This window comes from Poecile atricapillus, chromosome 3 (assembly GCF_030490865.1).
Source record: "Poecile atricapillus isolate bPoeAtr1 chromosome 3, bPoeAtr1.hap1, whole genome shotgun sequence".
Classification (NCBI taxonomy): domain Eukaryota; kingdom Metazoa; phylum Chordata; class Aves; order Passeriformes; family Paridae; genus Poecile; species Poecile atricapillus.
The window spans coordinates 40,168,584-40,183,381 of record NC_081251.1 but is presented as its reverse complement, the minus strand read 5'-3'; the positions used below and the strand labels follow the sequence as shown (position 1 = coordinate 40,183,381).

The 14,798-nt window shown below is 38.3% G+C and overlaps 1 protein-coding gene across 2 annotated transcripts in view; it reads left to right on the top strand.

Annotated features, from left to right (window-relative positions):
* The first annotated feature begins 2,993 nt into the window (after positions 1–2,993).
* Positions 2,994–14,798, top strand: part of MMS22L (MMS22 like, DNA repair protein) — an 89,254-nt gene continuing 77,449 nt past the window's right edge. The window contains exons 1-7 of one of the 2 annotated variants that reach the window (XM_058836764.1): positions 2,994–3,268; positions 4,411–4,598; positions 6,645–6,770; positions 9,959–10,011; positions 12,754–12,841; positions 12,933–13,110; positions 14,228–14,321. In XM_058836764.1, the coding sequence (XP_058692747.1) occupies positions 4,420–4,598; positions 6,645–6,770; positions 9,959–10,011; positions 12,754–12,841; positions 12,933–13,110; positions 14,228–14,321 (718 nt within the window). In that variant the 5' untranslated portion in view covers positions 2,994–3,268; positions 4,411–4,419. Of the gene's footprint in view, positions 3,269–4,407; positions 4,599–6,644; positions 6,771–9,958; positions 10,012–12,753; positions 12,842–12,932; positions 13,111–14,227; positions 14,322–14,798 lie in introns of those variants that run through there. The other variant, XM_058836765.1, reaches the window with a different exon arrangement.

The window sequence follows — 14,798 nt, the reverse complement described above, 5'->3', positions numbered from 1 at the left end:
CACCTACGCACAATGAGGGAGAATGGAGAGCAGTTTCAGCATTAAATTTGAACTTCCCTGCTTTTGTTAGCATGAGTCACCACCTTAACATTATCTCAGCTGTAGACTTTTATCTGTGAATATCTAAGCCCTGTCTTGTGGAAAACTAATTACTGAGCCACTGAGAGGCTTCATAATGTCCTGCATTTAAGTCCTGAACATCATACATAATGCATAGGAAGCAGTCGCTGCACTCTGATTACAGAACACTGTCATTAAGAGAGCAAATTAAAGATGTGAATAATTCACTGGCTGAGCTTATTGTCAGTGCTGCATTGTGAAATTAGAATTTCTAATAAGTACTGCAATTTTTTTAACCCAATTAACACAGAGAACATCTTGAGTCTGATTAGTACAATAAAAATTATTACCTTATTCTTTTGCTTCACAACAGCCAAATTAAATACTGTACTTAATTATGCAGCATTCATCGCTTCTGTGCTAGAAATAATAATAATAAAAAATTCTCACTATCGCTTTAATAAGACTTCCAATATTTAGAGTGCAACTGAAAAATAGAGCATATGAATCTTCTGCACAATTTCTTATCACAAAGTTACTGGCTTTTTTTTTTTACAGACTTTGAAAATAGGGTTTAATATCAGCAGCCGACCATGATGTCACTGCTGAAGTCTTCTCTGGAAACAAAAAGGTATTAAAAAAAATCCAACAAAACGACCCTTCTGAACAAGCTCTGAATATATATTGTGAATTAACTTTCTCTGGGTTGATGTGAAGGCAGAAAAAGAAAACCACTCACTGCCTTGAAATCGAATACACAAATATACAAACATAGAAACATGTATACATACATACACACACACACACACACACACACACACATATATATATATAGGTTGTTTCAGAAAAGATGCTTAGGAAATATAGTAGAAAAAAAAAAGGAGCTGGATCAGCTCTCTTACCTCAGTTCCCTCTTGGCACGGGATAGATAACATCCTTTCATCCCAGAAAGGATAAAAGTCCGATTCAACATCCAGCATGTTGATTTTTCCCCACACGATGTCTGCTGCCATGTTAAATAAAGAAAATGATCACTGAGGATGCAGCTTTTGTCTCCAAATATTTGAATACTGCCTTTTAGTGACAAGGACCCCAGGAACCTTCACACATCTGGCAGCAGTCACCACTGGCTGCAGCTGCTGCAATGGGATTTTTCCTCAACCCTGTTTCATTTCCAGCTCCTTTTTCTTCCCCATCCTGAGGAAGTTTAATCACCAAGCATGGCTAGGGAAGAAAAAAAAAGGAGGAAAAAAAAAAAAAAAAGAAAGGTGGCATTGCAATCACAAGCTTTCTTGGTTCTGTCCTAGAGACAGGGACTGCAGCAACCACCTTGCATCTTTGTCTAGTTATTTTAGCATGTGCGTGCAAGAGGAGAGGAAAAAAAAAAGACTGAAAATTATTCAGGCATAATGCAATAGACATAAAGAGACAAAAAAGACAAGGAGAGAAAGAGAGGGGAAGAGAAAAAGGGAGAGTGAGGGAGGGAGAGGAAACAGAAAGACTAAGAGAGGGAGAGGGGGCTGTCAGTGCAGATAAATCTGCATATGGAAATCAGGGTTATCCTGGGTACAGTTTTATTTAACCATGATGTACTGTTTTTTTAATTAGACAGGAATTTAAAGAAGGAAATGAGAGATTCTTACAGACACAGGAGCAAATGAAGCATTTTAAATCACAGCAGAGCTTTTAGAGCAAGCTGTAGTAGCAATAGCAAAACTTTTTATAGCAACTTTCTTACTAGAAGGAAGTTTCGTGTACTGCTGCTATTTTGCACCCAAAATCCAGGCAAAACTGGAAAAGCATTCATTTTGAACCGAAATCAAACCACAATAATCCAAAATAATGCAACACTTTTAAAATAAAAGACCCAAAAGCCACTAGGTGCACAATGTGCACTTCAAGCTAAGTTTAGGACTTTTACCCTGGCCACCGTTCTCTGGTGACTGTCACACCCAATGGAGGTGCTGCAGTAAATGATAGGAGTGATAGCTAGCTTGAATTTCAAACACACTAAACGCCACTTCCCAAGCTTGATGAGAGTTGTGTTTGGGGATGCAAACATTATTTGCATCCCCAAACACAACTTGGGTTTAAACACCCAAAGCTTGGGTCTGAATCTGTAAGGCATCAGAAAAGACCAGGAGAACCTCATGCCTGTCTCTGTGAGGGAGCATGGGAATGAGTGAACTGAGAAGGCCGAGAAGAAGGAAAATGAGGTTCAGTTGAATCCAGACAAGAAAGACACCAGAGAAAGAAAGGGGACAATTGCAGTACAAGGAACGATGTACAGGATGTTACAGGAACGATGGGGCAAAACTATAACAGCATGTAGTGACAGAACATGGGGGAGTGGGTTCAACTTGAAATAGAGTAGGTTTACATTAGGTATTAGGAAAAATATCTTTACTGTGACGCTGGTGAGGCACTGGAGCAAGCTGAACAGCAATGTTGTGGATGCCCCATCCCTGGAGGGGTTCCAGCCAGGCTGGAGGAGTCTCTGAACACTCTGCTGTAGTTGAAGTCACCACAGGAGGTTTGGAAGTAGATGATCTTTAATGTCCTTTCCAACCCAAGCCATTCTATGATTCCATGATTCTGTGAGCACAAGGGAAGCAGCTGAACAGCAGTGGCAAGATGGTGGCGTTCACATGCAAGGTGGCCAGAAACCACTTGTGCTGGCTGGCCCGGCGACGGACGCCCAGTTAAGCAGGGAAACGCGATGGCCTGGGAGGAGCGGCGGGCGGTGCCTCGGCCTGGAGTGGGCGGGGCGGGCCGGGGCGCGGGAGGGGGTGGGCGGGGCGGGAGCGGCAGCGGGGCAGGCGTGCCCGAGCCGGGAAGGGGCGGAGCGGGAGGAGGAAGCGCGGCCGGGGAGGAGCGGCCGGCGGCCAATGGGCGCCGTGGCGCCTGCGCAGCGCGCGGCTGGTGGCGGCGCGCGGGCCGTACGGAAAGGGCGCGGGCGCGGAAGGGAAGCGGCGGCCCGGGCGGCGCGCGGGTCCCGCCGGAGTCCCTCGGCGGCCGGCCCGGGGCTGGCCCGGAGGGGAAGCGCCTCCGGGGAGAGGGCGGCGGCGCGGGGCCGAGGCGTTAGACGTGCGGGTCGTGTTCGTGGGCGCGTCCCGGCGGCCCACCGGGCTGCTCCCGCCGCTTTGCAGCTCCTGCCCGCGGATTGCAGCCGCCTGGAAGGTTCTGCTTGGAGGACAAGGAGGTTGAGGTGGTTAAAGTCTTTAATTGTTTCCTTTGCATCAGGGACGTACGGAACTTGTACCCAGACAAGTACGGAACTAGTGGGGCTTATGTGCGGGAAGAGCTGCCCTCTTATGTAGCTGTTCCCCCAGGGTTTTGTGTTGTGTGTGGCGATTTTCATACCCCGAACTGAGCAGGCTTTTCTTGGGAGCTCTTGTGGTTGAGAGCCTTCCCTTCAGCTGACTCACCAGCTGTGCCGACACCGTAAGCAGGGTCCTGCTGTAAACTGCAGCGCAGAAGTTTTTCTTCCCCTTCTCGCACAGCCTCGTGCTCCGCAGGAATGTGAATGGATGTGAGAGAGTAGAACAGAAGCTGTTTTCTTCTTTTTCCCCTGAGCTTATTTTTTTTTTAGTATTATTAACCTCTATTATAAACTTCTAGCCATGGTGTATACTAGTTTCTGCAAGAACCATGTCGAAATCCACCAGCAAAGAAGTTGAAAACTTCAATTTAGGGTTTTACTTATATTGTTTACATGTTTTTATAGGACTCTCTGATGCTTGTTGCCTAATTCTGCTCTTTCAGTATATTGTATAAAAGATGAATACACTAATATTAATTGTACAATGAACTTCTTTTGGGTCTGGTAGTCTTTCTTTGTTTTTGTTTCTCTTTTTCAGATTCCGAGGTAGTTAGATGATGGTTTGTTTTTTTTTAATATTGGGAGCCTCTAATACATGATGTACTTCTGTAGGATAGCTACTCTGGTCATAAAATGAGGTGTTGCTGGAAGCAGCTTTGTAATGCATTCCTGACTTGTGTTATAACCTACTGCTAGTCTAACCTCATCACTAATTAATTTAGAGAGCTAAACCAGAAGAAAATATACCTGTTTGGGTTGGTTTTTTTTTAGTCACTGATGTGTCTTCTTGAACAGGTGATGTTCAATGAGGAAGATGTGGTTGCACGAAGGGGAAGGGGCAGAATTACGTGACAGGGCATGTGACCGTGATTGTCCTTCTTGGTGGTGTATCAGTTTTTACTTCAATGTTACTGTTGGTCAGATCTGTATCCTCACTTGAAGAGTTATGTAGAGTTGTAACAATGAGAAAATTATTTGAAGAAATGCTATGAGTATTTTTGTATTTATCTGTTTGTTTTCCGGGCCAGGTGAAAACAATGGAGGATGACTTTGGGGCTTCCTCTACATCCCCATTTCTCACTGAAAGCTTGGAGCTGGCAATGGAAGTAGAGAATGAGAACTCAAGGCCATCTTACTTTTCTTGCACTTTTGACAGCCAAAATGGAGGGAGAAAGTTCTCTGCAGAGTCTTATTTAGCAAGTGGGTCTCTTAAGAGGTATGGGATTTTTTTTGATTACAAATATAAAAGCCTTCTAGTATGTTCTTTCCTCTCATGTTTGGTGCCTTTGAATGCTGACAGGTTTCCAAATCAGTTTGTTCTTCAGCTCTTCTGATCCTGAAATTGACTTGGTCATACCAAAGTGGGAAGGGCTTTTGTATTGATAAACAGCTTAGAATGGTGCTCTAGATGCACTTCTTAGCTTTCTGAACTTACTTTCAAGGTACAGTAAAGGACATTTACAAACCTATTAGGATAATTCAAAACTGGCCTGTTTGGCAGCAGCAGCTGAGATCACTTAAATTTCTGAGGAGGCCTTAGCACTGCTCTTCCCAGTCATGTACTCTATTAAATGCTGGCCATTTTTCTCGCTTTTGTACTCTGCCTGGCTTCCCTGAATTGCTGGGGCCCTAGTAACTTTAAGATCATTTTTCTCAAAGCTTCGCCCTGCATGCGTTCTCGATTTAAGTTTCTGAAGTCATAGGCATATCAAATAAGTATTTTCTGTGAGATTTTAAAATGTTACTTTGGTTTAGTTGTTATCTACCTTATTTTCTGTCATTCAGCTTAGTTTTCTGTGCTGTTTTCTCATATTACAGGGATTGTCTTGTTTTTCCTACAAAAGCCTAATCTTTCTGTCCTCCCGCCAGGCTTAGAATTTTGTGTTGTTACTTTTTTTTCCCCACAGTGTTTTCTGTAAAGGCTTAAGGGGGGTTCCACTGCACCTCCCCCTTTCTCTGCCTTATTTATCATATGTTTTAGTTGTATCAGAGCACGTTCATTCAACTTTATGTCAAGGAGATGATTGAGGGATCCTGTGTCTGCATGAATATATCAGTAGTGGATTCCACATTGACATATTTCACCTGAAATTAAAACTCACTTGACGAGCTTGTATGTAAACAGGTTTCCCAGTCACTATAGTTATATATATATATCTGTAAAACTCTGTTCTTCTACTGTGTATTTGTTGTCTACCTGGATTGCAAAGTCCTAGAAAAGCCTCCATGTTAGAGACTCTCTTTGTTGCTTGGAACTGGAGTAGCTGGATTGAATTGCTAAGGGCTTCAAAAGAGTCCAGTGTTCAAGAAGTTACCAAATGAACTAAGGTGTTATGGGAGGTTGAGCCAGTTATTCAGCAGATTCTCTTTTTGCCTCTGAGAATGAAATCAGAAATAGAAATAGTGTTCAAGCAGAATATTAATTCAGTGTATAATGTAATGGAAACTAAGCGCTTACCTAGTATATATTTTAAAATAGAAATATTTTTTACATATTAGAGAATTGAGCTTCATCTGTGTGGGATTATTTTATGAAAGGCAGTGGGAAAATTCTGAAATAATCTACTGTGCTGTCATGCGGTTTGCTGTGATTTTTCTTAATGCATGTTAATGAAACATTTTTTTATTTGCACAGTTATAATGTTTTAATAATACAGGTGTCTGCTTTTCTCCACTTCGAGTAAAATGGTAATTCTGGTGTTAATTTTTCTTTAGCAAGAGCAAAGGTTAATTTCGGCCTAGTGTTGCTGAAGTTATAATGACAAGGTTCCATTTTGACTCTCATCTTTTCATCTGCCTAAAAGTGTGCTTTTAGCAGTGTGTTCAGCGTAAATATTATTAAATGTATGTAAATGAACAAATGTATGTTATAGCATGAGTTACTAGGTATGTAGTGTGCCTTGAGACAGATCCTAAGCATACAGAGCAGTGTGTTACCCTACACAGCAGCCTCTTCTCTTCACAGTTTGTATGTTATGTCTCAGCCCCTTTGTAAGCATGATTTGCTTACTGTTAATTTTTGTTTCCAAAATATACTTTGACCTGTGACTATATCCTGTTTTTATGATTTTGAAGCTAGGAGTTGTCATATTTTATAGATCATATTGCTCTAAAAGGTACAGTTGTCTCTGAGACATCTGTCACGTATATGTTGCTGACATATTCAGAAAGTATATTGATGGTACATAAGCCAGCTGTAGATATAGTACTCAATAGGTTTATTACTGGAAAATGTATGAATATTCTTGGCTCTGTTTTGCAGGGTTTTGCTGAGACTAGATCCTTCCCCAAATGACTATGAAGAAAATACAGTGGAGTTGTTTGGCTTTCAGTGGGTTACTGAAATGGCATTAGTTGAATCCTGTGAATTTCTCTTCGGATTACTTAGGTATGATAACATTGTATTTTATAATTAATCCACATGTGTAATTATATCTACTGTAAGGGCATAATTTTTCACATTTCACAAACTTTTCACATTTCTAAAAGTAATATCATAAAAGACTGTGGGCTATGCAATGCATCTAAAAATGATTATTACTGTCTGTTTAATGCTCCAGTAAGTGATGGATAAGACACAGATGGAATTGCAGGAAGAAGTACATTGTGTCACGGATTCTCAATATTATGTGACTTAATAATAAGTTTCTAAGTAGTGTGATGCATATCTTAGGCATCACCAGATTAAAAAAAAAAATTAAGTTTAGTTATTACAACAGAGTGTTGGGGTTAATTTAGAAGACTCCAGCTTCAGAATTATATGAATAGACTATGTAAGATTTCCTTGAATGAGATTGTGCTATCCATATAATTGAAGTTGTCTTTTGAAGATTTTTAGTCCTTTTTTGTGCATAAAGGAAAGTGGAGGTTAAAAATCAAATACTGTAAATGCTGGATGCAGTGCTTTCTTCTATTGTTTGGATTAGGATAGCTTCAGCAATCTCTTCAGATACAGTTACTCAGTGTTTGACTAATTCAATGTAGATGCTTAATCTGGTCAATGCAAATACACAGATCACTGATAATCCTCTTTGCTACTGATAATCCTCAGGATGTACAGCACATACAGAGTGGATGGGAGAGGAGCTTTTGTATGATTTCGCAAATATATGTGATGTATTCCATCGCTCCTTTCATTACAGTGGATGCTTCCATCCCTTTAGGGTATGTCCAAGGGCATGATGTGCAACATGATTAATAGGGTCTGGCTTATTGGAACATGGTGATATAGATGACTGGAAGTGTATTAAAACCACTATTATTTAGCTTTGCTGGTTTGATGCAAGCTTTGACCTCACTGTATTTTTAAAAGAACCCCAAAGTGATAAAGGGGGAGATAGAAGTATAATTAAGTTAAAAGTTTCAGCATTTAGTCTGATTTTATAACTGTTCATTAGCATAAAATCACTGGGCAGTGACACAGGAATGTTGAATTAAATGGCTATTTTTAAAGTTTTGGTTTTTTTCCTGTAATGTAAATTGCTCAGTAATTGTAATAGACATGAACATAAGGCATAATGTATTTTATTGTGGTTTTTAACTTATTCATTCTTTAAAACCTACTGACCTGATAGAAATAATGGATTTCAGCTAGCTCTTGGCTGAGTGGTTGGTTGCTAAGTTGTCTTTTGGTGTGACAAGTCCCTCTGCAAAGGGCGATGTCTCTGCAAAGACATTCAGTTCATTTATTCAGTCATAAAATTGAACAGTTTCAGTTATAGACCAGTTGACAACTCCTTTTTCCCTTGTGGAAATTGAATATGTTAAGTACAATAGTTTTTGAGGATAGGTTGTCTGTAAATAGTTAAGTTTATGAAGTACAGTTCATATCTATGTTTAAATACATGCTTACAGAAAGCTAATCTCTTTTAATGTCTGAGATTATACTTAATATTGTAATTCAAAGTATTTACAGTTTTTAAATATTGTAATAAATAATAGTATACTGCAGAACTGCAAGTTAAAAGAGTAATTGCATAGTACAAGGTCTTACGGGTTTTCATGTGATAGAGGTGTGAGTCAAAGTGATTGAGACTATGTAACCATTTAAGTGGGTATATTCAGATAATGTCTTTGATTAATAAACAGAATTACCAGTTTAACTGTCGGAATGTGTATTTACAAATCAAATGATTTCATGATTAACAGCCATGGGGATCAGTCCTTGAGGTACAAATGCAAATTGAAATTAAAACAATTTATTTAAATAGTAGTATTTTTGTTATTCTTGTGCCCAGTTTGTGCTTTAATTTTATCAGCCCACTGTATTGTCTTTGTCAAGTCACTGGAGAGTATTTTTCTTTTTTTTTTTCTTTGTGGCTCCTTTCTGGTACCTTCCTTCTCCAAACTCCAGTCTCAACAGCCCTGTTTCATAAAGCCCTCCTGCTTCAGACTTGCTTCCTTTTTACATAATTACAATCCTTGAAAAATCCAGGCAGAAATTCAACTTGGATTTCAAAACAAAAAAACAAAAAACCTCTACAACCCATGTAAATAATGGGTTAATAAATAAAGTGTAGCTGACATGACTTTATCCAAGAAAGCAAGAGACTGCTAAGGGAGATTATTTTACTGTATGTTTGCACTATAATATGCAAGATAAAACCTGTAGTTTTTTGTCTTTTAGATGCTTCTTGAGTCTTTTAAATTCTTCTAGTTTTCAGGGTTTTTTTCATAAGAATATTTGATTAGTGTTAGATCCAAGTAGCCTATTTTAGAATCCTTCAGTAGTTATTGCTTTGACTGTATAAGAAATGAGGCAGAGAGCTCCCTTCTCAATTTATGCAGCATTTTCTTTCAAAAGTCTGTCTGACAGTTGTGCTTTTCATATATTCAGTTTAGTACTGCTTTATCTCTGTGGAGATTCTACTGGAAGACCACTTGCAAATAACAGTTGTTACAGAATATGGCCGAGCATTTACCTGTGTTACAGCTTTTCTTAAAATATTAATTTTCAGTGGCAGTCTAGCTTCTTTAAAAGTGTTCTCTTTCCTCTCAAAAACTGAACTGAGCTTTCACTTTTATAAAGACCTCCTTTTACTCTACTGTATTTATTGCTGTTTATGCTTTGTGCTGCAGTTAAGGAGATGATCACCCTAAGCAGGAAGCGGGAGAAGCTGCTGACAGGATGTGCTAATGCACATTCACAAGAAGATTAATTTAGTGTGTACTGAGTGTGTGCCATGAGGGCTAACTTTTAGGTTTATTCTGTGGTCAAATATGAAGTTGAGTTATGCTTGTGGAAAGGTCATTTGCTGGGAATGGCTTTCAGGGGTTTTTGTCTGTATTGTTGTTTTTTTCCCTTCCCCAATATTTAGCCAATTGTTGTAGTTTTTTTCTTTTGTTTGTGTTTAATGATTTAAACATGCAAAGATTTTATTCAGTCTCATCCCTTCACACTTGGATATGTTCATTGCCTTCCACTAAAACACTTTTCTGAGTTTCCCTAAGCTTTTTCAGAACTACAAAGCAAGAAACACCTCTTACCTTTCTCTGTTCTATTCTGAGCTTACTAAAATGGAGTTAAACAACTTTTACCTATATAAATACCATACATCTTTGTATTCCTTTAATTAGGCAACAGATATACAGACTGGAAAACCTAGTACAAATGAGTTCATCTGATTTTGGTAAGTTTTATGAATTTAATTTGACATTGCAATAGGCAACTGACTATCTTTCATTAAAGAATTCTCACAGATCATGCTAGTGCTTTTACTCTTGACTGAAGGATTTTGGAGTGTGCCTCAGAACAGCATATAAGCGGCATAAATCTGCAGTAGGGGTAGAAATATAGACTCCCAAGTGAGGTCAGATAGTAGGGAAATAGTGGAAATGTTGGGAGTTGGTTTGGAACCAGATTTGCCTGTATGGTAGATGCACAGGGCAATCCTTACTGACCTTAGTGGGACATTTTGCATTAATTTGACTTCAGTTAAGGTGTCACTCTTAGAGCAGAATTTGACAAAACTATTAATTAAAACCAGAAAATTTCATCAAATATCCCAACAATTATTTTAGTTGCAAAGGTAGTAACTTGGAATTTTTTTGTGTTCTGTTGGCTTACGTTTAAACGAGTAAGTTATATTTGCTTAGTTTAGAGTTATTTACAAACTTAATTTATCTTTGCAGTAGGATCAATAAAACGGGATCACTACAAAATGCTTTGTTTCAATTAAATGCTGAGGCATGAGAAGCAGCATGTTTCTGAAGGATTATTGCAGCCTTGGGCTTATTGTAAGCTGAAGGCTGAATTACTTAGCAAGTTGAGAAGTTCAGTAATTACTCAGAAATAAACTGTCTATTGTGTTCTTCTCATTACAGATAGTGTGATAGTGTTCTATGAGTGAATATTTTTACACATTGCTATTATTTTTTTATATCTTCATGTTCTGCCATTTAAACCATTGATGTGAATTTATCATCAAACTTCTTTCATATGCAGTTATTGATAGTATCCAAAAAATCTAATTTTTTAATATAAATGGAAATAGCCTGTTTTAAGTTATATTTGAACTTTTATGTTGCAGTTGGACGTAAAGAAACTGCTCTGTAGGGTTTTTTTTTCACTTAAACACCTAATTGGTTGTCTTCTCTTCTTTGTATCCTGCTCTTCCACTTGTCAGTTAATCTAGTAAAGTGAAGAACTTGAATTTTGTGCTTTGCACCAGGCTTTGTTTCTGAATCAGAGCAAGTTACCGATTCAGCTGTGACTCAGTTCCGCCTTTATAGAAGTGGGCTAGTAGTAGAAGGGTGTCATGAGGATTGAAGTATTTAAAATGGTCAGCAGGGTGATGTTAGCTATTATTGATGTCTTAAATAAATTTACTGTCAACACTGTTTAAAACCCCAGTTAAGAGCTTTTGCTCAGTGTTTATATAGATATAAATATTGTATATTAAATTTCATTTCTTATCAGTCTTGATGAGCTTCGGAGACTTTGTACTGAGAACTGTGTAAAGTAGAAGGCATATAAAAATACTGTAATATAAAATTTTGCTTAAACAGAACTTCTGAGAATTTAGGATATAATATTTATTGTTACTACAAATCAACATTAATATCTATAAATAATTACTTTAAGAGGACTAATTCACTCTGTTCTAAACTTGTGGTTCATTACCATGGCAGATGCTATGGCTTCTGGTGTGGTGCAGGTAGGCTGTACACTGGAATATTCTGGTGCTTGTACCAGTTCATTTGCTTTGCCCATTGTGTGTTGTTACTCAAAAGATGTTGAGATAGGCTTGTATGCACAAAGCTGTATTTTTTGGGTTTGTAACAAGTGACATATATCAACTTCCATGTTAACTGGAGGAGACGGGGGAAAACAAAAGGGAGAGTGAGACCAAGATTAAAAAAAGGGAAGACTCCCTAGTGGTCAGCTGGGGAGAGAAGGAAGGAGAACTCTTTCCCTGGCTGCGCAGTCCAGTGTAGTAGGTGACCAAGATTTTTTTGCCATGCAACTCTTCTGGTGACACTTTAATTTGGCCCTGCTCAGGGTCCTCATTTGATGCTTGCATTGAAGATGCTCTGAATAATCCACATGTGTTGTAATCAGGTACACATGTTTCAGGCTGCTTGCTAATCTTTTGTGTATATATATATTATTGGGCAGTAGTTATTTGGTATTTAAGTGACTATATTTCAATTGTTATGCACTAAGTTTCATCTTTCTCTAATACAAGCTGAAAGATACAAGGCAAGTTGTAGGAATAAATAAGGAGTGATACTCACAAAGTGGCAATAACTTCCAGTGAATCTCTGCTCTAATGGGAGTGCTTGAGCTTCCAAGTACAAGGTGAGGATGGTAACACCATGAGAACAACATGTTCAGAGAACAAGGAAAGGAGACATATAGCCAGAATAACTGCCTGAAAGGATACATGCCTGCAAGTGAAAGGCAGGATTGTGAATGGATGGCTCTTAGCATTATACAGCTGAAGGTTCTGTGCACCAGTGATGCTTCCAAGGAAAGGTTACAAAGTGTATTTATAAATAAAACACCTGTTTAAGTCTGTCAAGAGAAAATTGTTTTACCTGTGTCTTTACTGAAGGTGTCTTGGAAGCAGTCAGGAAGCAGGGCAGTAGGACTAAATGTTTCCTCTAGCACTGAGTGCTTACCCTCACCTTTCCTGAGGGTCTTCTTTTCTATCTGTATCTGGATATGTACCTGAGATGATAAGATAAAGAATGTATCCCTTTGGCAAGATGACATTTAGAAGTGGGTGTTTACCACTCAGTCACCTCCCAACTTGTCCTCAGAGGATGTCTTTCCAGTGGTCTGCTTTAACTACTGTGGGGAATGCAAATGTTAAACAAGTCATGGTGTGGTTACATCTGCTTTAAGCTATTGATCTCTTTTATTTCAGGTCAAGCTGCAAACTTGCACTCTGAAGCAGAGAGTATCAGGCATCAATGTCTTAAATTTTTGCATTATGTGAAAGTTTTCATCTTCAGGTGAGATTTACACACATTGTACTAAATTGGGTACTGAGCTTTGTGTAGCTACTTACCTGTTTTCTGATTGTATATTTTTCTGTACATTCAGGTATCTGGAACCCCCTAAGGTGGAAAATGATGGAATGCTGCATCCCTATGAAGAACTAGAAGCTCAGTTACCATCAGTGCTGGTGGAAGAACTTCATGCTTTGACCGTGCACCTTGGTCACCTTTGTGAACTTCCTAGTAATGTTCTGGCAGCATTTACTATTCAAAATCAGGCAAAGGTTGGTGTCTTTGTATAACTTACATTTTTTATGTGGCATGATGCATTCAACTTGGAAAATTTTGGCTTGATATAAGTTCATATTTTGGTTTGGGGTTTTTTTGCTTTATTAAGTGCCACCCTGTACTTGGTAAGCACAACTAATGAGATCTGGATTTTTTGTTGTTGGTTTATCTGTTTTCGTTCCATAGCCTTAGAATTCTTCCTATAGTATACAAGAGATAATACCAATTACAGGTAGGTAAACAAGCATAGCTTGTTTAAAAAATTCCTTGGTGTTTGTCTGTAGTAATATTTAAAATTTCTTAGCATCCCAGTAGGAGGGGCATTTCTTTAAAAGTACATTCTGAAATCTGACTCAGAATGGAAAAAGATCTATACAAAGACAAGTGCAGATATGGAAGGAGGCACAACATCATTAAATACTAGTGAAATATACACCATTAGGATTTAGCATGCACATAGCTAGTGCTTTCAAATCTTTTATAAAGACAGAAGAGGAATTTCAGGCTTATGTTGTGTAAACTAGTATCTGGAGAGGAATGATCCACTGAGAAGCAACATTTTGAATCTTTGTTTAGCTTGTTAGTAGTGATTGAGCTGATGAAAAACAGTCATTTCAAGTAAACTTTAAGGAAGAGGATACTAAATTTTTGGAGTTATTTTAAGAGTTCACTTTAGCAGTTTTTGTGCTACATAATACTCTGTAACAAAAAGGTTAACTGAGGGCATTGTAATTTGTCAGGCTTGAATCTAAATTTCATAAATAGCCTTTTCCAGACAGAATTGTAATGAAACCTTTTGTTGGTTTCTTTTTTTTTTTCCTGAACTGAATAGCACGTTTGTATGTTATGTTGTATTTGATCATAGGTATTCATAATGTTCATTGCAGGCCATCTTGGAATGTGAAGTCCAACCGTTTCTACAGCGCCTCCACATTCTCCTCTAAACCATGTCCCCAAATGCCACATCCATGTGTTCTGGAAGACTTCCAGGAATAGTGATTACACCACTTAACCTGGGCAGCTTGTTCCAAAGCCTGGCCACCTTGTCTTAGCACAGTATCCAGAATTCATTAAAGAAATACTAAATATATGTAAATATATTTCTAATTGCAGGTACTTCCTCCATCATGGCACTTACTACATCTCCATTTGGATATTAACTGGCTAGTATTAGAAGTTCTTCATGTATTAGGTGAAAAACTGAAGAGTAAGTATGCAAGCCTTTTTCTTGAACTTATTTTTTTACATATGACTTACCTAATTTTCCCATCTTGATTTGTTCAGAATCAAAACTACTTTTGCTGATTTTTAAGCGTAGCTGTGTTTAATGGGATAAACTCAGATATGGTAAAGGTAGATTCTTTGTGAATCATCATGTGACTCAAAATTGTATTAGAAATTTTTTCTGTCAAAACAAAGATCAGAGTTCATACTCAAGTGATGCAACACACTGAATATTTAATAGCTATGCACTTCTTGACTTCACAAATAAAAATGCATTTACAGATCTTCAGAATGTATAACAATGAATGGCAGTTTGATGAAGACAATGTAGGAAAAGTGTCCAGGGATGGACCAGAACAAGGATTCTTGGAGGAGAGAATTTGTATTGTTAACCATGTGCAACTCTAAGAAAATATTGGGCAAAAGAAGAAGCCTCAATGCCTCAATCAGGGGAGCTTAT